General features: G+C 41.4%; 1 protein-coding gene across 1 annotated transcript; it reads left to right on the forward strand.

Moving 5' to 3' along the window:
• The first annotated feature begins 1,676 nt into the window (after positions 1–1,676).
• On the forward strand, positions 1,677–24,490 carry twsg1a (twisted gastrulation BMP signaling modulator 1a). The gene is made up of 5 exons (XM_033650702.2): positions 1,677–2,514; positions 3,349–3,507; positions 14,620–14,719; positions 21,385–21,645; positions 24,014–24,490. The coding sequence occupies exons 2-5, from the start codon at positions 3,382–3,384 to the stop codon at positions 24,193–24,195; spliced, it is 669 nt and encodes a 222-aa protein (XP_033506593.1). The 5' UTR covers positions 1,677–2,514; positions 3,349–3,381; the 3' UTR covers positions 24,196–24,490.
• The last annotated feature ends 506 nt before the right edge of the window (positions 24,491–24,996 follow it).

Genomic DNA, 24,996 nt, shown 5'->3' on the forward strand with positions numbered 1-24,996 from the left:
GCAGAGCTCCTTAAATATACCTGTCTCTCATTCAGTTTATTCCAATAATATATGTGATAAATTAGACAATCTGAATTGTGCTATATTTGCACAATGTGTACTTGTGTGACTAAGTCCATTATAAGCTTACTATTGTACTTTTACTCAGGTGAAATATCTTTCTTTTTATTTTTGAAATGCAGCGTTAACACATCCTTTGTCAGTGCCGATCAATATATGGTCGCTGAGAGAAAGAAAACTTACAAAAATAAATAAGTAAATTAAACCAATACATAAATAAAAATAAATATATAAAAAGACCTACACCCCCGTATAAAAAAGGAAGGTTGCAAAAATGAACCTTGTATCACAAATAAAACTTCATTTCTACTGACTAATATTCAACTACTAACCATATACAAGCAGAGAGGCAGCAATAAAGACTAAAATGAAATAAAACAGTAAATAAAATGCATGTTACTGTGCAATATCTGGACAAACAAGAGGACACAGTAGATAAAACAGTTCAGGATATTCCTTCAAGTTATTATCTTATAAGCAGGTCTCAGATGCTCAACGTATTGCTCCCATTTCTCCCAGTGCTGTATGAGAATGCCCATCTTCAGGTGTACAGAGAAAGTGACCTTCTCCATCATGTAAATCTCCATGGGTGAAGTAACTTGTACTGGTTTCTATATTATTGCATTATTACTTAAAAGGAAGCTATTAATACTTCCTCCACTGGCGGTAAAGTGAGACACAATGAGCTAACTACTAATACTCCACACGTGCAGGAGGTAACACAGCTTTTTAAGTATAATAGGTTTATGTTGTAGCTCTTGGTGCTTGGCATTTTTATCACTTCACTCTCCCACAAAATTATGTCTGCACTTAAACATAGATTGTTTTCACTAACATTCACATCAGAGTAAATATTAGAGGAGATTTAGAGTAAGCTCAGACATGAGGGGTCAGAGGTCGCTGTGTGCACAGCTAAGATCTGGTACCTCGCCTCTGGAGATTGAATAAGGCAGGTATAAAGGTGTCCTTGAAGAGCGGCGTATATGTGTTTGTGTCATCTTGAATTTCATTTTCTGTTTCCCTTTGAGAGAGCATTTGTTTGAAAAAGTTCAGGCGAGGAACCCCAACTTATTTTGGATGTCTGAGTGGGATATGTTGACTTGGAGATTTATGTCTTAGCCAGATTCATCAAAAAAGCGTAGATATTAAGACAGAAACACTGTATCCTCTGTAATATTACAATCTTATATCACTGATTTGTAAATTTTGGAAAAGCTTATTTATTTATCTGTTTGTATATTTTGAAATTCTCTTGGCATGAGTCTGTTATTATATTTATGAAAATAATTTGTGGCCATCTTTGAATGTTGGTACTGGTAATAACTGGGCACAATAATGTGCATGACACTTAAAGAAACAAATTGATCAATCAATATTAGAAACAACCCTCAGAATAAGAAAAAACCTCCATACTGACAGTGAAGTTGAATCAACACCTCTCTAAAATATTACAAACCTTATGAAAGTTTTCCATTTTTAATTTTAAACATGTGTAGCTGCATCATTAACTGGCGTCTGAGTGCATTGTCAAAGGATAATTATGCAGTGAGTCACTGAACTTTGACCCGGAACACCTCGTTTTAACCCACAACCACCACTCTGAGCAGTACTTCCTCTTAACTTCATGTTTAAGGCTCAAATTAATCTCTAAATTATTTAAGCAATCTGACATTTCTGGCCTCAGTAGTCAAATATAAACGACCCTGCCCTGTTTGAATGTGTGTGTTCCTCGCTGACCTTCCTCCCCTGCAGGCTGGCCGTGTGAGGCCTGTTGTGCTGTTTGATGAAGACTGTGGAAAACACGTGTAAACATCTGTGGGGTGAAATGGCCCATCAGAGAGAGGGAGAGTGTCTGTGCGGCGGCCTCTCAGTGGGAAGTCTGCGCAGCTTCACAGCTTCCGAATCGGCCTTTCTCACCTAATGAGCGCACTCACAGGGCCGCTGATAAGACTGCAGACAAAGGAGTGCTTAATGGAATGGGGGTGGCTTGGGGGGGAGAGAAAAGATTTGCTTGTGTAAAAAGAGGCTACAACAGAGCTAACCTGAGCAGGCGAGCAGTGGCCAGAGTTTGGATTAAAAGAAGATAAACGGAGATTTTACGCACAAGACTTTTACGCGCACATCTCCAGCGTGGCGCGGGTGTGAGTGTTGCCTCGTGGTGGTGGCCACGGTGCGGTGAGGCGGATTATTCGTGTCCGTTTTCAGTGAAGGCACTCCGGTGTGTGTGTGTGACCTGAGGCCCGGTGTTTTCCTCCACAGACGTTGGATAGAAAATGGAGTGTGTGCCTTTAAGGCGCCCGACTGCCTGTCGCTTTCTGCTGCGGAGAGACTGACGCCCTCTGGACACAGTGGACACTTGAGCGGCGGCAGAACACCATCCTGGAGAAGTTCAAAGAGAAAACAGCCACTCTCCCTCTTGAAAAGAAAACTGTCTGACTTGTTATCAGCGCTGTGGTAAGTTTGAAACCCTTCTTTCTTTATTTCTTCGCTGTTTTCTGCGCTCGTTTCGCGCGAGTGAAACAGAGTTTTGGTGTTAGCGATGAGCCCAAAAAAAGAGAGAGATGAAGAAACGCGTTCATGAGTGAGGGAGCTAATGTTCCTCACATGTTTTCTCTCCGTCATGTGAAGTGGAACAATGTGCAGCAGAGTGGTGAAGTGTAAAAGCAGAGTGTTAGGTTGATTTTCAAAAGTAGGTGAAGGAGGCTGATGTTGCCAGATGTGTGTGTGTCTCTCAGTGTGTGTGTGTGTGTGTGTGTGTGTGTGTGTGTTGTTATGCCACAGTAACGTGAGTGAGTTCTGGCTTTGAATGAAATGTGACGCAGGCCTTTTAGAAATGTGATGTTTACATGTCAGAGTCTGCATAACAAAGCTGTGAGTTTCACTTTGTATTTTTAACACATTTCCATCTAGTTTTTGCTGCAGCACAGCAGCCCTGGTGTGTGTGTGTGCTTAAGCACTTAAATTTAGATTTCAGATCCCCCAATAAGGCTACAAAATATCCTGTACTGCATGTGACACACTAATGAAGAGAGTGCAGGTAGAACTCAGTGTTCCATATTGTTATTTAGCCTCAAATCTACCTAAATTCATCAGGACTTGATGGATGCAAAGCCAAAAATCTGTTTTGGAGAAACTCAAAATAGTGTTTCCATTACGCACCACCTTTAATGTCCTGGTATCTTTCATGCACCCTCTGCTGCTCCTCCTCCTGTGGAATGTCAGTGATGAAGTTGTGTTTATTTGTCCTGGTCTCTGAGGTCCTGTCCTGTGTCCCATGTGTTGATGTAGGTGTCTCCAGTACCGTGCTGGTGAGCCGTCAGGATGAGGCCTGGTCAGCTGATCCTCCCCGCCGCCGCCGCTCTCCTCTTCCTCCTATCGGGATTGTCTCTGACCTCCGGCTGCAACAAAGCCCTCTGCGCGAGCGACGTCAGCAAGTGTCTCATCCAGGTAAAGGAAGTCATGGTTTTGCTGAATGTTGGATTTACGCAGCAATTGCACCACAAGCGACTCCTCCTTTCGCTTCTGAAGCACGGCTGCTCTGATTTTCCAAATCACAGTCCAAGAAATTGACCCAAACTTCACTTCACTTCACAAGCAGATATCACTCGTGCTTTAAATTTGGAGTATAATGAATGGTGTTCTGTGTGCTGTGTCGAACAGCTGTGAAACTGCATGAAAATGTGGTTTGCATCTTTGAAAAATCTCCTTTAATTGTCTTAAAATGAGAGTGTTCTCCTTGCATTACGTATTGGTTGCAGACAGATGATCTAGTCTGATGAGTGCTGAGCTTAACTCGAGCTGTTCTCCAGATCAAAGTGGGAAATTTCTCCCTGAGTGCAGCCAAGTTCAAGCTTTTCATCCTACGGTGTTACAGCTGTTTTCGTGTAAACAGAGATTGTTGCTTCTCGTTGACAGGAACACAAATTAAATCGTATCTGCAGCTGGAGTCGAGTTCAAGCTCAGAGCAGTCAGGACCTTGTGTTAATACTATTTAAATCAGCATTAAACTGGCAGGGCAGACTGGAAACTACACATGGAGATGTATCTGAGTTGTTGTCACATCTTCGCATGCAAACAAATACCCAGGCGAAGCCGTAGTCAGGCTGAAATCTCTCCGCGTCCAAGGTGGAGATCTGGATCGGAGAACAGAGATGGAATCTGTTGTGAAGAATGCAGATACATTCCTACAATAAGCTGAGCGAAGTCTGGATGGAAAGTTTTCCCAGAGTGAGCAGCAGAGGAGCGGAAATGTGAGCTAACTGTCCAGCTGCATGCATACCTGTTCTCTACCTGTGTGAATCCTGCAGGTCTGCTTTAGAGCAAGGGATCATGGGTGAAATTGCTCATGTGTCACCTCAGCCTCTCTGGATTTTGTTTACTTTTTAGCATCACTTCCCTCGTGTCACTTTTTCCCTCGCATCTGAAGCCCAGTGGGTGATGGGCAGAGGGTGGTGTCCCCGACTTCACACACACTCTGTCATGGATTTGTGTTATTTTAAGGAAAAAACATAAAGAGTAGTCTGTGTTTCCATCACCTGTCAAGTCAGATTTGAGCTGCTTGTCCTGCGTCCTCCATGAGTGTGTGTGTGTTTGACCTGCTGTGTGTTTAGTGGCCCTGCCTCTCCCATTAGCATCTGCAAAGTACTGTATTTAACCTCAGTGGCCATTTCACCTGTTTGACCTCAGTCACTGTGTGAGGGAACACAGGTAGTTGCAGGTAGTTGAGGTCGACTGGATTTGTGGGACTCTTTGGGATTTGCTGTCGGGCTCCTGTTGTGGTGATTTGTTCTAAACATTACTTTACGTAGGAATACGTACGCTGTAAGCACAGGACCACAAAATTAGCTCATAGCGCAGGAGCCAGCTTTAGTTCAGTGGCTGAGATTCCTGAACAAATGTGCAATTAATTACGTTACTAAACTACGATTGGCGCACAGTGATTCAGGGCCCTTTAGTGTTCTGGATCCTACTTTGCTGGTTGGTAATCTAGCCTTGGTGATGTCCCATTTGGCGCAAGGTGAACCTAGCCTTTACTATATTTTATGTTGCGGTGGCACCGCTCCAGCTGCAGTTCAGTGATCTGCGACTGGGCCAGGGGCGTGAAGTGGCGGGGAAGTGAGAAAGGGCCTCTTCTCTACTTTTTACCACCCAATTTATGCACCGTTGCGCAAACCACACCCATCTTGAAATCGGCCTTTATTTTGTTCCAGCTACACTCTTGTAGTTTCGTGCATGCATCATGCACAGTAGTGACGCTATCATGGTGACAAAATCTGTCCGCAGACATATAAATACCTGGCTGAGTACTCATAACGGCTTCGGTGGTAGTTCCCGCTATAGTAGGTGTTTCCAGGACCACATTTTATTTTATCATGCTGACACACACACACACACACACAGACTCACGAGGTGAAAGTGATACGAGATGTCGCAACTTTGTTACTGCTGGTAAGGACATGCAGTAATTGAATACCTGAAATATATACAGTTAAATATAACTTATCAAGCAACAACCATCAATAACAAACCAAACATGTAGAGGCAGGAAGCAAAAAAAAAAAAAAATCTATGAATATATAAATTTACAATGCAACTTCAAAAACATTAAAAAGCAATTTTGTTTTTCTGTTTATTTTTATTTTAGGCGACTTGAGTAAAAAACATAAATTTGTGCCTCAAAAGTTGACTTTGACTACCCATAATGCACCTGGCTTATTATCATTATTTGTACAAACAATTTAGAAATCATTTAGTCCACTAAAATGTCACAAATCAGTTAACAGTGCCCGTTGAAGTTTCCCAGAGCCCAAAAACAAGTCTTGCTGGTTTCATCAAACAAAAGAAAAATAAAAAGATTACCAACAGTGATTTCAAACAGAGAAAATCAGCAAATTGTCACATTTGAAAAGGTGGAAGCAGCTGGAATCTGTTGAAATTTTCTTCTTAATAAATTATTTTAAACTATTTTTAGAATGATTGATTATTAATTTCCTTAATAGTCTAATCGGTGCTACAGATGCTTTTGTTCACCCACTGTTTTTCTTTCCTGTTCTGCAAACTTAAAGTTTTAAACTAAAAGATTGGAGAAATCCACATTTTCCAGTCCACTTTAAAAAATGTAAATCTTCCCAGGAAACAAAGTCTCTTGTGGGCCTTATTTCTTTTACCAGAGATTTGCAGATTAGATTGTTTTTCAGCATTTTTTGGCGCAGTTATTGCTACCAAAACCAGTAACTTCAGCTCCTGTACGATCCAAACCTCCTGAGATCAGCAGAACATTTGTGGTTGCTGCGTGTTCTTCTTTACTTCCAGGTGGCTTATTTCGCCTGATGAATCATTGCAGCTCTGTAGCTTCCACGAACCCGCCGACACTGACTCGCTAGCTGTCAGGGGCGAGAGCGATGGTGCGTGTGCCGTGAAGGAGAAACTTTTTCCTGCCTCCAGCCGCTCTATAGACGCTCCATGTTGCTTGTGATTAGTGGGATCTGCTTGTCCGACGCTCGCTTTTACGCTCTGCTGCCATCTCAAGTCATTTGTCTGAATTCCCCAAAACCCCTGAGGGTGGGAGAACATGAGAAGAGGGAGGGGAGGCTAAGGTCAGGAGGAGGTGTGTGTGTGTGTGTGTGTGTGTGTGTGTGTGTGTTGGGGGAGGCTGGCTGAGGGAAATATACAATTTGGTGCAGAGATTCACAGGCCGACTCCGTCCAGGCCAGGCTGTTGAGCAGGGTGGGGCAGCAGATTTCAAAGTTAGCACACAGCAGCGGTCGCGCGGCAGGACGAGGCAGCACATGTTCACTTTCTCTCCAGAGTCCTTTTGTCTCGCTGCAGCTGAGTTTTCACTGATTACAGCAGTTTCCGCTTGAGAGCAGGGGGAGCCCAATAGGAGCTATTCAAGTCATTGAGATAACCTCATCAGGTTCAGTGAGGTTTGCAGCTACGATTAATCTTAGTTTTACGATTGTTTATTCAGTGAAATGTAGGAAAGTAGTGAAGAAATGCCCATCACAAGCTTCCGCAACCCAAGCTGATTTGTTTAGATTGTTTATTTTATCCAACTAACAGTCCAAAGCCCAAAGAGATTCAATTTATGATCATATGAGACAAAGAAAGCAGCACATTCTTACATCTGGGGAGCTGGAGTCAGAAAATATTTACATACTTTGCTCAGTAAATGTCCCTGTCTTTGGATGAAAATCTTGTGACTCAGAGTTTGGCCTGTTTTATGCTGTTATTTTAGCTGTGGTAGTTTTCCGAATGTGTGATTAGATTCATGACTTCATGACTGTAAAAGAAGTATAGACGAACACTCTCAAATCCGAAGCTTTGTATGAACTCTTACCTCTTGCACTATTTCTTTTGTAAAGAAATAGTTTGACATTTGGGGTAAATGTGCTTATTTGCTTTCATGATAAAAGTAAGATGAGAAAATCGATATCACTGGCTTAAAATAAGATCAGTTATCACTCAAGGTATTGTATTATTTTAAGCCATGGGGGTTTAATCTTTGCAGAACATTACAAACTGCATGTGTAGTTGCTACATGTGTTCGTGTGCCTCTTAGGAACTGGTACATTTCCAGCGCCGAGTAAAGTCATGCTGTGCCGATTTTTGTTTCCATTGTCAGTTTAGACATGCCAGAGGCGAGCCGCCTGCCCTCCAGCGGGTAACTCGACGACTACAGCCAGAACTTTACGGATCATAGACTGTATATCCTCCTGAGACCCTGTGTCCTCATAGTTGGACATCACATGTTGGGTTTACTGCACCTTATACTTCATTCTGCTTCACTTAGACCTGTTGTCCTCGTTCATGGACACTTTTTTGTGCCATCTAGTGGTAGTAAGAGCACAATACACTAATCCATGTAAAAACAAGATGGCAGCCATCTCTGCCAAGTCAGTCTGAGGCCGACCTCAAAACAAAAGTGGACAAGGTCTTAAAACCTGATCACTTTTTGATGATTGAAACCTGTTTGTTTATGATTAATAACATTTGTTGTTTGATACAGCAACAAATTTGACCAATTTTAGCAACAGAAACAAGATGTTGATAAGGAAGTACTCGTTTGAGGACGTTGGGACTTTATTGTCGTCTCATTTGTGTTTTATGCTTACAGGATCCTACTGATCCCAAATAGCTAGGAGAAATTAAAAATGTAAAGAAACAAAAGTTCAGCTCACTGGAGGATATGAAGATGGAAGACGCATCTCCTCTCAGCCCCACTGTACAATGATGAAGCCAAAATATCCCAGATAGTCTGCTGCCATCTTGCACTGGGGACATTGTTTGGAGCCAGAGTCTGCACAGTATCGATCACCACGGTGTCAAGTTCCTGCTCAAACACCCATCTGACCATGATGTCAGATCTTCTTTTCATAGCATCAAATAACTAATCAAAACCAAATGTATCAGAACAAACCACTTGAACAAACATCAACCTGATAACAACTACCTAAAATGACAGAAACCATTTTTTGGAAACATTTATGTGATGCGTATTAGTTTGGCCTGTGTCCCATTGGACAGGCAGGGTTTATGACCTATACTGCACCCAGCCACCAGGGGGCGATTGCGATGTTTTGGCTTCACTTTTGGGGAGCTGTTATGTCGTCCATCTTTTAATGATGGTATGGTACGGATGTGCTATAATGAAAATGAAAAATGAACACTTGACAAGATATTTAGATTTTTGGTTTTGTGCTGCGTTTACTGGACACTTTTTATTTTATCGTTATATTACACATAATTTAATATTGTAATATTAATATTAACCATCGTAGTCACTTACCTAACTACCTACTCCAATAACAGCTCTTTTCAGGGCATTTTAATATCATAAGTTAATTAACTTATCAGTGTTAGTTTATATGATCTGTGTGTGCTGGCAGTGTCTCATCCATTGACTCTGATGACTGAAATTTGCCAATCCTATCATCCGCTTGCAAAAACCGCATAAAAACTGTCTCATTTTGGTAAATTTAAAGCCCATCACAAAAGCTCAAGCTTAACATCTGCTCCATCACAGCAGTCACAAGCACGAGTACCAATCATTAAACGGTGATAGTATTAACTTCACATGTATTTAATCACCCCCTTTTGCAAGACTGAGTGTCGGTGTCATATCCAGAAGTAGGCTCGCAGAAACGCCCCTCAGCCTTGCTATCAATTTTTCCTAGTGGCCGCTTGCAGTATTGCTGTGAAAAAGTCCCTTGCGACCCAAAAAGCATTTTCTTCATAGATTATTGTGAAAGAGACATTGACAGGATGCCTCGAACTGTGAACAAGGTGAATTATGACTCTCTTTGTTATGAATTTTTGATCAGTGGAGGTTGTAAAGTAAATTTGTAAAAATTTCTTTGTTGGTGTGTGTGCCAGGCCGGCAATTCTCATTGGACTGAAAAGGTGCCATTGTGGAGTCAGGTATCTAGTTATTATTATACACCCATAGTTTGGACTGAGCCAAGTTTGCTGTTTGTCCCTGCTTCCAGTCTTTGTGCTAAGCTAAGCTAAGCTAAACAACTGTTGGCTCAGTGTCTGTTAAAGCCTCTTTTATTTCCATGAAATGGTTTGAGAAAAGTTTTGTGATTTGTGAAATATGAGCTGCATGTTTTCCCTCCTGGGGCAGCTGTTTAGGTTTTTTTTTTCTAATTCCACCTTTGAGAGTCATAATTACTCATGGGATCAGATCTTGATCAGAGGTTTGGGGACTGAGAGGCTGGTGATTAAGTGAACTGTGTGTGGTTTTGCAATCCCTCACTTGGTGAGTCACTGGAGAGTCTTTTATCACCGCCGAGACTGCTTTCGTGTAGGAGATGGCTTCTGCACAGATATAAAGGAGGAGAGAAAAAAGAAAAAGGGGAGAAAGAGAGAGGGAACATGACGGCTGAATGGAGAAAAAAAAACAAGGGAGAAAGGGAGGGAAGAAGGGGGAAAGTGTGTTGGTGTGGGGGGAGCAGCCATGTTCTGTTCTCCAGGTGTTTTCTTCTCCCTCTCCCTGCCCCCCCCCCCCCCCCCCCCCCTCCACCTCCCTCATCGTGGTGACCTTGACTTGGAGGAATGTGCTCCCTGTTCTGTATCAGGAGAGAGCCGAGGGGGGAGAAAGAGGAACTCACCCACTTTTCAACCCCACCTACACATTTTGAGTTTTGTTTCCTCCACTGTCTCCCTGTCCCCCGAGACGAGCAGGGGTTGAGGAATGAAGCTATTTAAGTGTTAGTAGAAGAGTTATGGGATCACCAGAGGTTGCATGTTTTGGGGATGTTTGCAGAAGCTCTTGTAACAATATTACCGTCCTGCTATAAAAGGCAACACGAGAAGTTCTCTGCAAGAGCTTTTTCCCCCGTGTTGACAAGCCTGCGTATGTTAACAAAAATGAACCCAGTGAACCAGGACTATATTTGAAAACTGAGAATTATCACAGGTATTTCAGTATAAAAAACGACTCTAGTTTTTGTCTTCTGTTTTATAGCAAAGCACGCTGTAAACCTGCTGTTAGTGGAAGTTACAAGCTTTTATTCTTGTTTTAGTTGCTTTGTGTTTTTATTTCTATTACACAGTGTTGCTGACAGGTTACATTTTATACTAGATATGTTTGAGCTGTAGTTCTGAGACCTGAGTTGAACATGTACAGGACGTAGAGCAGGGATTTTCTGATACCCAAACTCAGGGCATTTGTTGATACCAAGAACTGATCTCATATCCGCTCTCTTTGTCGTACTGCATGGAACTCTTTGAAATCTTTTAGGCAGCATGAATCTTTTTCATATCAGAAACAGTGCTTCGACATTGACGAAAGAAAGTGTGTTTAATTTGGATCACTTTTGGTCAGCAGCCATTGCTGATACCTGATCTGTTTAATACAGGCAGTATTGGTTCAGTCAGTGCATTCCTGATTTAAAGGAACAGTGTGTAAGATTCAGGGTCATTTAGTGGCATCTAGATCCATTTTTACTCAGAGATCAGACTATAGGGCCACTACGAAGTCCCTGTTTTATGCCTTCTTTGTGTTCACACACAGAACCAAACTACAGCAGCATCATTCTGCCCCACTATGTGATTTTTAGACAGCATGCGGGTAAAACATGAACACAGCGGTGCTCATCCCAATTTCCCAATTTCCAGGCATTTTCAGCTGCAGTTCTTTTTTGAGTTAGCTGCTAACTGCTACTGACTACTTTTTAAATCTCCCACGGAGGGTTACACTCATAACACTGTCAAATTGTTGCACCAGTGCCACCCATGGTCCCATCCTGCCACTTGTTGTTTATACAGACATAATTTTGGCGCTGTTACTACCTCCATTGCTGGTTTAGAGGTGAGACAACCCTGTCTCCCAGTTCTGCAATTGTACCTCATACACAGCACAACGAGGCAAAAAATGGCACAAAATTCCTGCTTTGGAGAGGCAGTGTAAGGTGCTTCGCAGTGAGGTTTGTAGATTGCAACCAGCTGAAACTCCTGGTTAGAATTCTTTCAGTGTTCAATGCTGAGGAGGTTTTTACTGCGATTTAAATTATCTGCAGAGGTTGCTTCCTCTCCAAAACAAGCAAAGCTGGTGCTTTAAACCAGTAAAAGCACTTCTCTTCATGTTACAAATCAGTGTTTTTCCAACTCTCTCAAAGGGAAGAAGCTGCTAATACGGTGGCCAACGCAAAATTGAGGATGTCCCTTGTTAGAGCCAGTGTTTGGGTTGTCTGTTCTGGGCTACTGTAGAAACATGGCAGTGAACATGGCGATCTTGATGGATGAGAACCTGCTCCCTATGCTATGCCTAGATATAAATTGCTTTCTAAGGTAACATAAGCACAATGAGTCTGGTGATTATACACTAAAGAAAATAAATGTATTATATTATATTCCATTTCTTTCAATATGTCCCCATAAATCCTACACATTGAACTACTGTCTTACTTTTGTAGTTCATTGCCTCCTGCTATAATACAATATATTCAGTAAGCTCTGGTTACACTGCTACCGCGCTACAACAAAGAGCAGTAAGACGATCAGTCGGTTAGGCCAGATCATCTGACCCACTTTATTCTGACGTAAAACTGTACGTGAGTGCACCTAGAATGCTGCTAATGGTCTCCTTTTGTGCACAAAATCTGCATGCAAAACTACGGTAAGTCCTGTGGGTCAAAGTTGAACCAGGAATTTGTTCTATAAACTGTGATGGAATTCATAATGGGCAGTTTTTTACAATTCTTCACAGATTCACTTTTCACAGTGAAGTCACATGTTGCTACATTCACAAGATCACAGCAATTAACTGATCGGTACGATGTCGTTACTTAACATGATGGCTGAAACTAAGAGTTAGACCCAAGGTGTAGTAAACCAGTACTGTCATGTAAGTCTCAAACACTGGACTGGAGGCTTGATTTGGAGATGACCAGTATGGGACTTAACTTCCTTTGAAACTTCTCAAGACTTAACCTGGTTTTGATTTGGTAAAATCCTGATGCAATAAAATACAAACAAAACAGCGTCATGCAGATCTAACATCACCACACATCCTGAGTATATCGTCATTAGGCCTCTGCATTCAGAGGGATTGTTGTGAGCTATAGAAAAACACTGTAAATATAGTTTTAAAGGAACATTTATGTTTCAGTTGTTGGCATTCAGTCTTGAAACACTTGCATCTTGACTTACAATGACTTGTGTTAAACTTGCCCTAAAAGACTTTAAGACTGCTCTGAGATAAATACTCATAGCTGTACCTCACAGTCCAATATTCATAATCACACTTAAGTAAAAACACATACAATTATTAGCAGCAAATTGTACTCTAAGTATCAAAAGTAAAAGTACTCAATATGTGAAATCTTGTTCTGAGAAGTAACTCTGAAATAAAGCTGAAGGGAAAATAAAATATTTCCCTATGAAATGTTGTGGAGTGAAAGTAAAGTACCTTAAATTTGTACTTGTCCACTGCTGTCAGACGCTGAGCTTCAGCTACAGTGTAAAACCATTCAAGAAAATGATTTGCACTGTGAACTTTGACGTGTCAGAACCTGCTCCGCTCATGAATGGAAATACAGCCGAGGTTTTTTTTTTTTTTTCTCTGAGTTATCACACTGTTGCGTACTTCGATAGATACCACAGATTCCTCGTGCAGTGATAATTACGGCACATGAAGCAACCCTGCTGTTTCTCTTTGTGTTGATGTTTTAATGATATGTCGCCTGTTTGTATGTGTACATGTTGTGGTCTGTCTGCTGTGTGGTTTCTAACTGCACACAGTTATTCCTCATTTAATTATTATCTGCGATTTTCCAATTTTCTTAAAATTACACAGATTAGCACAAAGGGAACAATTTGTTTCACCACAGATTTGACCAAAGTTAGATCAGTGAAGCATTTTGAAACACATATAAAACAGATTAGCCCTCTAAAAGGCTCAATAAAAAACTCAAAATGTAAAAAATTAGAAATCAATTCATGCTTTATCACTGTTTGGATTTTAATATGTGGAGGACGCATGTTTTTGCTGTTTGATTCAGGTGCTCTCTGCAGAATTAAGGTGTTTGTATTCATCTTATCGAAGGGTTGCAGCAATATATCAGTTATAAGGTATATTGTGATATAAAAGTTGAGGGTTGCCATACCATGTACATTTGCTTTCCTACGATAATAGGGTAAAAAAATGCAACTGGACAGAGAATCTTCCCTTAATCTGAGTTATTTTCAAAGGGGAGACTTTTTACACATACTTCCAATAGCAAAAGAGTTTCAAGTTTCAGTCATGGTAACAAAATGTTTGCTCAACACTTCCATTTTAATTTTTTTAAGGGTCATTTTGATTGATAATAACATCAATTCTGCGATACTGTTATACTGTGATAGTGCAATATTTTTTTTAAGTGGTTATCGTAGCGTGAAAATTTCATACCGTTGCAGCCCTACCCTTTTGCTAACAGCTAAAAATCACACTAAACATTGTCTTATCACCTTAATACTTAATGACTTTTCCTGATTTGTTTAGATGGCACGATTAACATGATTTTTAACTGATGATGTTTCGGTGTGCTACAAAAAAATGGTACATCACTACTGTTTGGGGTCTCAGAGAACATTTAAAAGAAAAAAAAATGTTCATTTTTCAATTACTATGATGATCTTTACACGTTTAGTACTGCAGTATGATCTGTGGAAGCCCAAACAGCGAGGAAGTAAAGCCAGTGTCAACAAAACACAGAGGATAATAACCATAATAATCCTAATTTAGAGTTTAAATAGGCTAAAATGTACCAAGAAAGTGTCATGTTGCCGTGCATCATGTCTCACATCTGCACATCGCCCTCATATTATCACCCTGTTTCCAGACTTTTACTTTGGTGCCCAAATCTCTGTTTTTAATCAGCAGTTCAAAGAAGTGATGAAGTGAGTCAAGTCAGTCTCATTATGAGGCCACAACAGTTTTATCTGCCATATTTTGTCAACAGAAGCGTTTAGGATCTGTGATGATGATCTTTGGTTCTGCTTTATATGTTTCTGTTTGGCATGTTTTTGATGTGTGTGCGTGTGTGTGCGTGTGTGCGTGTATGTGTCCTGCAGGAGCTGTGCCAGTGTCGTCCATCTGATGGGAACTGTTCATGCTGTAAAGAGTGCATGCTGTGTCTGGGGAACCTTTGGGAAGAGTGCTGCGACTGCGTGGGTGAGTGCAGCGTCTCCATTTATTAGCAGCATATTTTAAAGCTGACAGCAAAGTCAAGTCAGCGTATCATTTTGGACTTTACTGTTGTTTAGCCCACGCTCTGTGATGACTGCTGAGCTTAACATCTGAAAAAGAGATCAGTGCCAGCAAAGAGTGCGTTTGCAATGTTTGTCAGGTTTGTTTTGGACTGTAAAGATGCATTTAAATATGGGGTAGAATTTAAACCTCAAAACCACAGAAATTAAATTGAAACATACAGGTAATAGGAGGTGATAATACAGCAGGCAGTGAGCTCTATAATATATCCTGCCGTGGCTGCAACATATTGAAAATGATTTTGGCACTAATCTCCTTCCATACATGTGACACCTCAGTCTTGTTAATCTCCTCATCACCCTGCTGCAGAGCACTTTCTCCCAGTAAAATCAGACTGTGGCTGTAATGCACTCGACAGCTGAGAAACACATGCTGGTTTAAAAAGGACCCAGTTTGTTCAGAGTGTTGCTGCTCCGATACAAGATGAGTGTGAGGTGAGTGGAGCCAGATATCCAAGGTGCCTCTGAGAAGTGACAACGCTTTGCTAATGCAAAGCAGAGCCGAGAAGGACCACTGTTTATCAGATCGCGGAATATGAAAGGAGTATTGTCACTACCAAGTAGCACCTACACATGTGGATAGGAAGTGTCGAGGTCCTCCAGGAGATCAAAGGAGGAAGAGGGCGGAAGAGAGAGCGGACGAGGAGGTCAAGCCGCTCAAATGAACTTTGACTTTCAGCCCCCCGGCGAGGTGCTGTGGGGGTGTAAATCCCAGCAAGATCCAAAACAACCGGATTTATGAAACAAGAAAACATTCGGCTTGTTGACTCGTCTCTTCATCTGTAACCCACCTCAAAGCAGCGGCGTTAAAACTTTAAACTGGGGGGCACGGATTGGAAGAATGAGGGCACAATTATAAATGAGTAAAACTATGGGTTAAGTCTCAAATTTAAGGACTTGGTTCTTTGACGATGAGACAATAGGCCTCTGGACATAGACATGTAAAAGCACCCCACCCCTGCTACACAGAAGCAGGTCACCCAGGCTGAGTTGTTTTAAGTGTTGTGTCTCTTTTTGTGGTCACTGCGTGTCTTTGGAGTCTTTTTTATGTCTAAGCTGGTCGGTCCTGTTAAGATCAACAATCCCTTTTACAAGGGAGACATAGCCAAGACACAACTAGTTCCAAACAACATTAACTACAGGAACAACATAGACGATACACATTAACGTGTCAACATATCGCAATTCCAATGCTCAGTGACAAGAACCGGCCGATGCCGGCAGAGACCAATTCTCTTAGTTCCTAGTCTTTCTGAAGGCTGTTTCAAGTGAGAACGTTTTGCAGCTGTTTTCAGATGCTTACCGTCCCATTTCTCATGTCATGTTGTATGTTGTCTTGTGTCTTTGCATGTCATATAACAGCACTTTGTAGTTGTTTCATGTCTCTTTGTAGTCACTCTACCTCTCATTTTGCATGGTGTTTTGCTCTGTGTGTCATGCTATGTCCCTGTGGTTGTTCTGCATCTTTTGTTGCTTCTGTTTATGTTTCACATGGTGATATTTATGTTTTGCATGTCTATTAAGTCATATTGTGTGTCGTTCTGGTCATTTTCGCATCTCTGTCATAGTCACTTTGCTTCATTCTGTGGTTGTTTTGTGTCTCTTTGTCTCTGTCTCTTTGATTTTTCAACACGAAGGTCTTGTCCAGGGTGCCATTGGTCCTAAACTGGGTAGTCCAATTCAGTAATCCATCCATGATAGTCAGAGTGTTTACATGCAGCTTGAGAAAATCTAATTATTGGCGACTGAAACCAGACTTTTAAATGCATGTAAGCAGCTTAGTCCGACTGAAATTGGACTGTCGGTAGCTCGACTAACACACCTAGATAATTCTTCTGAAAATCAAACTATTGCTTATGTATCCACTTAGTCCGACTGGAGTCAGACTCGGCGTTCTGCACATGCGCTACTTTTCCTATCGCGGGCTTTCACCTGGACGAAGAAGGAGATGACGTAGCAGCAGTTCAGTATATAGCAGTGCAGTAACTCTGGGAAAAACAAACAAACACCATGGCAACTGAGAAGCAGAAGACGCACTTCTGGATGGACGAGGAAACTACATTCTTGCTCCAGCATCTTCATTCGTCGTTGGCTTCCTCTTCGGGTCAAACGGAGCTAGTTCAATACACACTATATTAAAAAGCACAAAGCGCCGTCAATTGAGGCAGAGTCAGACGTACTTGGTCAGAAATTCGATTTTCTCTTCTGCATGTTTACGCAGACAAGACGAGAAGTCTGACTTGACTGATTAGCCAAGCTATGAGCTTAGCTCGACTACTGCGTTCATGTAAACGTACTGAGTAAGGGCCTTGACACATCAAGCCTACCGTTGGCCATTGGTCAGTGTTGGGCTGTTGGTTAGCTTCTGTCAGCCCTTGTCAGTGTTTTTTTTGGCTAAAGCAGGATTTATACTTGTGCGGCAGACCCTATGCCATAGCCTAAGCTGTTTTAAGCATTTATACTTGTGCGGTGGTGTGTCTGTGTCACTCTGCAATTACACCTCCTAACCACTAGTTGGCGGTGGGGTTTCTGAGAAGTGCTGTAAAGTTTAGTTGTTTCAAAACACTCAAAACACACATAATCATTCAGCATGTTGAATCGGGGTCAGAGTAGGCGGAGCCCATAGGTGAGCAAAATCACTGGCAGTTCAGCTCAAAAAAATGAAACAGAAGTGAGGAAAGTAAACAACGGCTAAAGTCAAGATCAAAACAAAGTGTTAGGTGAGATTGTTTTTTTAGCCATTGAGCTCTTTAGCAGACATGGCTTATTAGTGTTTGTGTTATAGTGCATGGTGAATATGGTTTATTCTTTCAACATGGGGTTGTATTGTCAATGTGCTAACAGGCTAATTAGCATCTTGCGTTCATCCTGTTGGTCTTCCAGTTTCCCTTTTTTAAAGAAGAAGAACTATCGCCGCCTGCTGGTATGGAGAGTTATCTCCTCTCATGCAGGCACAGAACGTCCGTGCTTGTTGGCTGTTGGTTGTAGTCTTTAAGGTGTGTTCATGTGCAACTTTTCAGCTGGGACACAGGTGACATGAGGCAGCCTTCATCACCACTAGTTCTTTGATTTCGCTTTAGTGTGTCTGAGCCTTAACAAGCTAACTACCTATCATCCTCTGACTCTGGTAGGGAGCGGCACCAGTACGGGGGCTGTGCCACCCCTGGTAACCCGCCCCTGTAAACCAATAGGCTCTCAGATCAGCTTTGACGGACAGATATTACTGTACGTGCTGACAAGGAGGCTTTATTAAAACTCTTTCATGTGGAACACAAATACAAGAATCTGACACAGAGCGCTGAACTTGCTGCTGCTGCACAGATGTTACGGAGGTGGAGTTGTTCTCTCAACAGTATTTTACAGTACACCGAGGACAGCCTGTAGCTTTAGGCTGGAATATATTTCTTATTTATGCGTTTTTATTTTTTCTTACAGAGTTAGCCTTATAGCCACTTTAAGTAAGTTTCCACTCTAAACATGTTATCTGCGCCAAATGCTGGCCACTTTGAAGTGTGTATCTGCGAGTGGTTAGAGCAGCCCTGTAGAGGAGTGGTGGGGAGAGGACAGTTTGTGTTTTAGAGAAGAGGAGGAGGAGGAGGAGGAGGAGGGAGGACACGGAGGGAGGACCCATGTGTACTCTTTATCTAAAACAGCTGTTCTGGCTCTGCTTTTAGCATTGGTTTGTAATCCAATTCCTCTGTCAAACTCCGTTCCCCATTAAATGATTTACCCATTAGCTGTAATTCACTTTGACTCATTTGAGGGGTTAGGAAGATCCTATCGGAGGATGTGGGGACTTTGTCAAGCGATTACTACTGTATTTGGAAATTAAATGAAGTGTTAAAAGGATCTTAATTGCGACAAGATACTCTTGACAGTTTTGTGGTTTTACAGAACTACCCCTGTGAGCCGAAATCATGTGTGAAACCATTTAACTATTAACCCTTGCCAATGTGCTGAAAGGGTCAGTTTACCCAAGTTACAAAAAGAAAAACATAACCTTTAGTGGAATCTAGATGTGCAGATAGTTTGGGATTTATTCACCCACGTTTTAAGATATCCATTTCTGAGATTTCTGCCTCAACCTCAGTCAGGGCTGCAGCTAGCTCTGAGGTAAGGACACAGGTCATGTCAGTGCCATATCTGTGAATTTGTTGGGTTTAATGACACAAAGAGAAGTTAACGTTCAATAATGACTTATATATTACACACAATGTTTATGAAGGTTCAGGATATAGTAGGATACATTGGCAGAAATGGATTATAATATTCAGAACTATGTTTTCATTAGTTTACAACTGCCAGAAAATAAGACTTGTGTATTCGTCACCTCAGAATGAGCCTTTTATATCTACTCTGCTTTCAGACCTAGAGTTGTCTTGCTTTGGTCTGAATCAGGGACTACTTATGTTACAAAGTTGCCTAATTACCTAGAGTTGGTTCATGTTCTCATGGCAGCATTTACAAGCTGACCAGATGAAATACCTGCGGGAGAAAGCTGCTCTTGATTGGTCAGAATTTCCATGCGGTAAAAATCCAGGAAGTAAACAAATCGTTGAAGAAGAGTACACTTGCAAGATAAATGTGACACTTTGTAATGTCACAATGGAGGGACAACTACGCAGGTTGATTTAGCGCTGGTCATCATGGACTGTATTGCTGTCATTGTTCATTTTAGTCAAACCATACAGTTTGAAAACAAGGCGCAGCTTTAATGTTTTGATGCATTGGATGTGCTGAATGTGCATATTAAGGCAGTACAGGAGGTGCACATTAATAATCTTCCAGGACTGTAACATGCTCATGTTTAACCCAAACAATGTGTAATGCGACTAAAGTTGGTTCGGATCAAGGTCGGAACATGTTCTCACCACAAACGAACTGCACCAGAGTTCGTTTGTCACCAGACAGAAACCACCTCCTTGAGGGTGTCGGTCCGCTAGTGTCGGTGCGCACCTGAGTGTGATTGCTGTGTTCACACCTGCCCAAATGAACCGCACTTAGGGGGCAAACTAACATGAGTTTGATTGAACTGAACCAAACAGGGCAGGTGTGAAAGCACCCGAAGTCATACACACTACACCTTGAAAGGCTGATTTGACTGTTATTTTGGCAAAAATTATTTAAAATAAAATTCAATATTCTTCACCAGAATTACATCCATGGCAGTATGGAGGCAGAGAAGGCTTTCAAAACAACATTTAGTCCTTAATGTAGGCGTGTGGAGATACAGTGATGGTAAATACAACTGAACAGTTACATGAATAAATAAGATCTTCTTTTCAATATTCATAAAATTTAAGTTTGATGGCTATAAAAATATGCCTTATGTGGTTGTGTTTCTGCTGTGGGGAAATTCATGACTTCAGTATTTCTTAAACTCTGGCTATGACCCTGATCCGTAGACTGTATAAAAGAAGTGGAAGTAACCACGGTGACATCACCCGTTGGTTTGTGGGCTCTCATTTTCATGCCTCAAATTTAGCATTTTGGCTGACACCATTTTTTTTTTTTTTTTTTCGGAGCCAGAAGTGACCATATTTAAGTGAGAGGGTGGAGCTGGGGAGGGTATGCATATAGACCTCTATCCTGATAGACAGGTCACCGTTGGAGCAATTTATTAACTTAAAACATACCCTGCTTTGTTGTCTACTTTGCTCTAAACGGGACCATAATTTACTAAATGAACACCATGCTGTGTTGAAAAAGACTTGAAACTAGTGATTAAAATCATAAACTCATTAGAAAAATGTTTACTGAGATATTAAATCAAGTGAGAAGTACAGTCATTTTCTCACACACTACTATGCATTCAGATTTTTTTTTTTACAACCAGTGGAGTCGCCCCCTGCTGGTCATTAACAATAATGCAGGTTTAAGTCACTTTGACGTTAGTCTCTATATACAGACTCTACATTCAGTGAATGTAGAGTCTGTAGGCAAACCCCGGAGATCTTGCCTCCGGAAGAAGAGTGGAAGAGCCCCGGTTTCCGGTTGTAGGCTGTTTGTAGTCCGCGTGATGTTGACCTATCACGTTCGAGCCAGCTGCAGCTGTTGCCAGGTTAAATGGTCCGTGCTGTGAACTAACGAGGCGGAACATAATTGGAGTCACTGCAAACTCTGAATCCATCGCAGTGGTTCAGCATATTTACTTATATATAAACGGAAGTCGGAAACGGAAATTCGTCTCCTCTGCCCAAATCAAACCGGAATGCCAAAAAATTGGGGGTCTGCCCCCAGAGGCTGTATCACCGTCTGCCAGAAGTCAGACGCCAAATGCAGCAGATGGGTTCCGAGAATGCTTTGACGTTGGCTTCACTTTTCAGACCTGAGGATAACCTCTCACCCTGATAGTAAATGTCTATTTCTTTGGTAGAAAAGTGATGAAACATGTTGACAGTGAGGTCTGGATTATCCAGTACAACAGGGACATTATCTCTAGTAAAACAATGTCATCTTAAAACCTGCACAAATAAAATTTAAACTATCTGCAGGGCTGAATATAGACAAGCAGTTTTGGGATTTTCATGAACTGACCTTTTAATCTCTTCATCCATCTTTTCATGTCAGGGATGTGTAACCCCAAGAACTACAGCGACACTCCGGCCACGTCGAAAAGCACCGTGGAGGAGCTGCACCGCCCGATTCCCTCCCTGTTTCGCGCCCTAACGGAAGGCGACGCGCCAATCAACATGATGGTGGTGTCCTTCCCCGTCGCCGAGGAGCTTTCCCATCATGAGAACCTGGTGTCCTTCCTGGAGTCGCTTGACACCCAGCATCAGAACGTCTCCGTGCCTGGCAACAGCATCCACGCCAGCTACGACACTCAAGGTAATGCTTGAGCTTTGAGGGATTATCTTAGCACACAGAAATCCATTTTAATCCATATACTGAAAGTCCTTCTTCATAGGAAGTTTGGGATTCAGTATCTCAGAGTAATATTAGACCAAACATTTTGTGAATGTCTCCAGAATTTTGTCCATTTTGTCCTACTTTAAGCCTATATTTTGCTACATATCAGTTGAAAATACTGTACTGTTTTCTTTACTACGTTTATTTGACCACTATAGTTAATAATGACTTTGCATTTGATTTGACATATCAAATACATGATGAACTTATAAAATATGAAGCATGATTTTAGATTAAACTACTAACAATATAAAGCTGCTAAATTAGCTACAAGTCAACCAGCTACAAGCTACATCTACATCTGAATGCTCCTTACATGTTTATGCATCTGTAATAGTGATCCTATGATATAATATATATTGATGTAACACTAACAGGAGCCATATATGTCACATAATGAGTACATTAGCTACTCTCATTTTTTCCGTCACTGCCCATGACTATTGTACATGAACCAAAGCCCTGATGGCTCCTAAGAAAAAGGCAACACAATTCTGAAAGAGCCCAGGATTATGTGGACAAGTTCTCACTGGAAAATGGTGCTGAAATTTTAAGTTTTCAAATATTTTTATTTAGCCAAAGAGAAATTTACATACATTTTATTCTTACATCAATGCTCATTCCAATATGTGTAAAAGAGGCTTGAAATAATACGTGTAGGGAAATAAAACAGATGATGTAGAGGAGTGGTTTCCAACTGGTCCAGCTTTCTCCTTTCTCATTAGTTCAAGGTCCACACAGTTTAATATGTAGCCAAGCTAGTTTGTGGTCTCCGTCACTCACTTTACAGCATAAAGTGGTACTTCAAAATAAAAGCTTTGTGCTAGAAATTCACTGTACTTCAAAATAAAGTTTTTTTTACGAAGTTGACACATTCGCGAGTCACTTGCGGCCCATTCAGAATGGACCTGCGACCCACTATCGGACCATGGACCACCAGTTGGGAACCACTGATATAAAAGATAGGACTGTACTCTCTTATTACAATAATATAAGAATAGACAGTTAAAAAGGGAAAAGATATTTTTTCAAAATGAGGGAAATTATAATTGAATCAAAATACAAAAATAAATGTGTTAATACCAACTAAAAGAGGACACAAAATTAAACTAAGTATAGGTCCGTAACTGTTTGTAAAGTCAAGGAACAGGAATTCCCTTACTTTACTCCCCCTTTAGTGTCCCTTATCTTCCCTAACCTGTTCCCTGTCCCCCACCCTTCTCTTACATATTAACTCATAATTAGAATGATCAAGAAGAATCAGGAAGTTGATTGATCAATTAATCTAGCTGAAAGAAGAAAATCAGTTAATCATTTGTCATTTTTCAAACAAGACGTTTGCTTTTTCCAGCTTCTCAAATGTGAGAATTTGCTGCTTTTCTGTTCTTATATCACTGTAAATGAAGGATTTTTTTAGTTTTATATTATTGGACACTTTGGCTCTGGGAAATTGTGATGGCCGCTTTTAAAAACAAACAATTCTGAATACCCAACAGATAATTTAACAATAAAACAACAATGATCAACAGTAATTGCTAGTTGCAGCCCTGTTGGCGAGCTGTCCAGCGCCTCTGATGGACCTGAATCAAAAAACAGTGGTTAGTCACTTGCTGTTTGATGCCGTGCAGCCTCACACTGGTTTTTAAGCTCCTGCTGGGAGCCTGCGTCACATCCACATCACTGATAACGTTTCTGCATAAGTTACACTGCATGAGAAAAAGTACATTTTGCTCACATGCTTTGTTACATATTTTCTGGTCCTGTCAAGTCCAGTCAGATTTTTCATTTACATTTATGGACACTCACTGAGACCCAGGGTAATAAAATCAGGCCCGGCCCAGAGCTGAAGTCGACTACAAAGAGTTGAACTAAGACCAGTTGGGGTTGGGTCAGATTTTCATCATGTCAGGGGGACATGCTGCCAAAAGACCTCCAGTTTAGGGAATAGTAACTTGGTTGAAAGTCTTGCTCAGCTGCCATTTTTTTTATTTTCGTTTGCGGCTGTTTTGGCCGTCTACCTCTAAGCCAGCACTATTTGCTATAAAGACACACTCATAATAGGAGTGTTCCCACAGCGCTGAGCAGTTAACTCATTAAGCTCACCAACACATATGGTCATACTTAGCAGCAAATTAATTTCCTCCCCGAAGTAAAAGTAGGAACATTGAGGGTTAAAGGTAATTACTTTAAAACGCTGCTTGTTTTTTTAAACCGTGTTTTACTGGATTTGTGACTCACGTTTCTTTTTTTTGTTTGTTTTTTGTTTTCTGTCCTTTTTTTATTTCAGAAAACATGTGCACGGTGGTCTACTTTGACGACTGTGTGTCTATCCGGCAGTGTAAACTATACTGTGAGTCAATGGGAGGATCGAAGTACCGCTGGTTTCACAATGCCTGCTGCCAGTGCATCGGACCCGAGTGCGTGGACTACGGCAGCAAGGCTGTAAAGTGCATGAACTGTCTCTTCTGAAGTGCGGGCACATGTTGGTACCAAATGTCTGGGCCATACCAGAGGACTGAGGGCAGAGGAAACTATGACTGTTATGTGTTAGCATTCCTCAGTTACCTTGTAAAATACCCCCGACACCCCTCCTCCTACCCCTGCAAATTGTTTTTATTCTGCTGTTATGTTTCACTGTATATTTTTAGATATGTTTTCAATAGTGTTTTTTTTACTAGAGGTGTATATGAATAATGTATTTTTACAATTATGGTCTGCTAAATCCCAGTCTCATGCCAAATAAAGAAAAGTTTGGTGACATGGACTGGTTTGTCTCACAGAAGGGTGTCTGATCCCTAAAATATCTTTTCCTCTTTTCTTATATTTTCTTAAAAAGATGTGTTAAAATGTGCACAGCACGAGTGGAATAGTAAATGTTTTTCCTCCCAATTGCATGTCTCCTGCTCTAATCTTAGCCTAGTGTTGCCTGAGTCAGGAAACGCATCATTTCCTGGGGAAACAAAGTTGTTATTATACCATTCTGGTCCACAGGTGTTCCAGTGCTCAGTGACCGTCTCATGCAAGCGGAGGGGAAAGGGAACGTTTACCAATGCCAATCTCTCACCGCCACACACAAATGCTCTTTGTAATGCCAGTGCATTTTCAAAAGGCAGCAGGGTGCCCTATCACTGATTCTGTTCCCAATTGGCATGCGACAGCAGTTTGCACAGACTAATGTACCGGACGCACAATGAGACCTTGTTTGTCTTTTTTTTATGATATTGAATCACGACCTCATTTCGCCGCTGCAGCTGTGGGTTTGGAGCCGAT

Source organism: Epinephelus lanceolatus, chromosome 12, assembly GCF_041903045.1.
Source record: "Epinephelus lanceolatus isolate andai-2023 chromosome 12, ASM4190304v1, whole genome shotgun sequence".
Lineage (NCBI taxonomy): Eukaryota > Metazoa > Chordata > Actinopteri > Perciformes > Serranidae > Epinephelus > Epinephelus lanceolatus.

Coding starts and splice junctions, on each gene's coding strand:
- twsg1a (XM_033650702.2), top strand. CDS start 3,382: ATGAGGCCTGGTCAGCTGATCCTCCCCGCCGCCGCCGCTCTCCTCTTC. Junction 3,508..14,619: donor TCAGCAAGTGTCTCATCCAG/GTAAAGGAAGTC, acceptor TGTGTCCTGCAG/GAGCTGTGCCAGTGTCGTCC. Junction 14,720..21,384: donor AGAGTGCTGCGACTGCGTGG/GTGAGTGCAGCG, acceptor TTTTCATGTCAG/GGATGTGTAACCCCAAGAAC.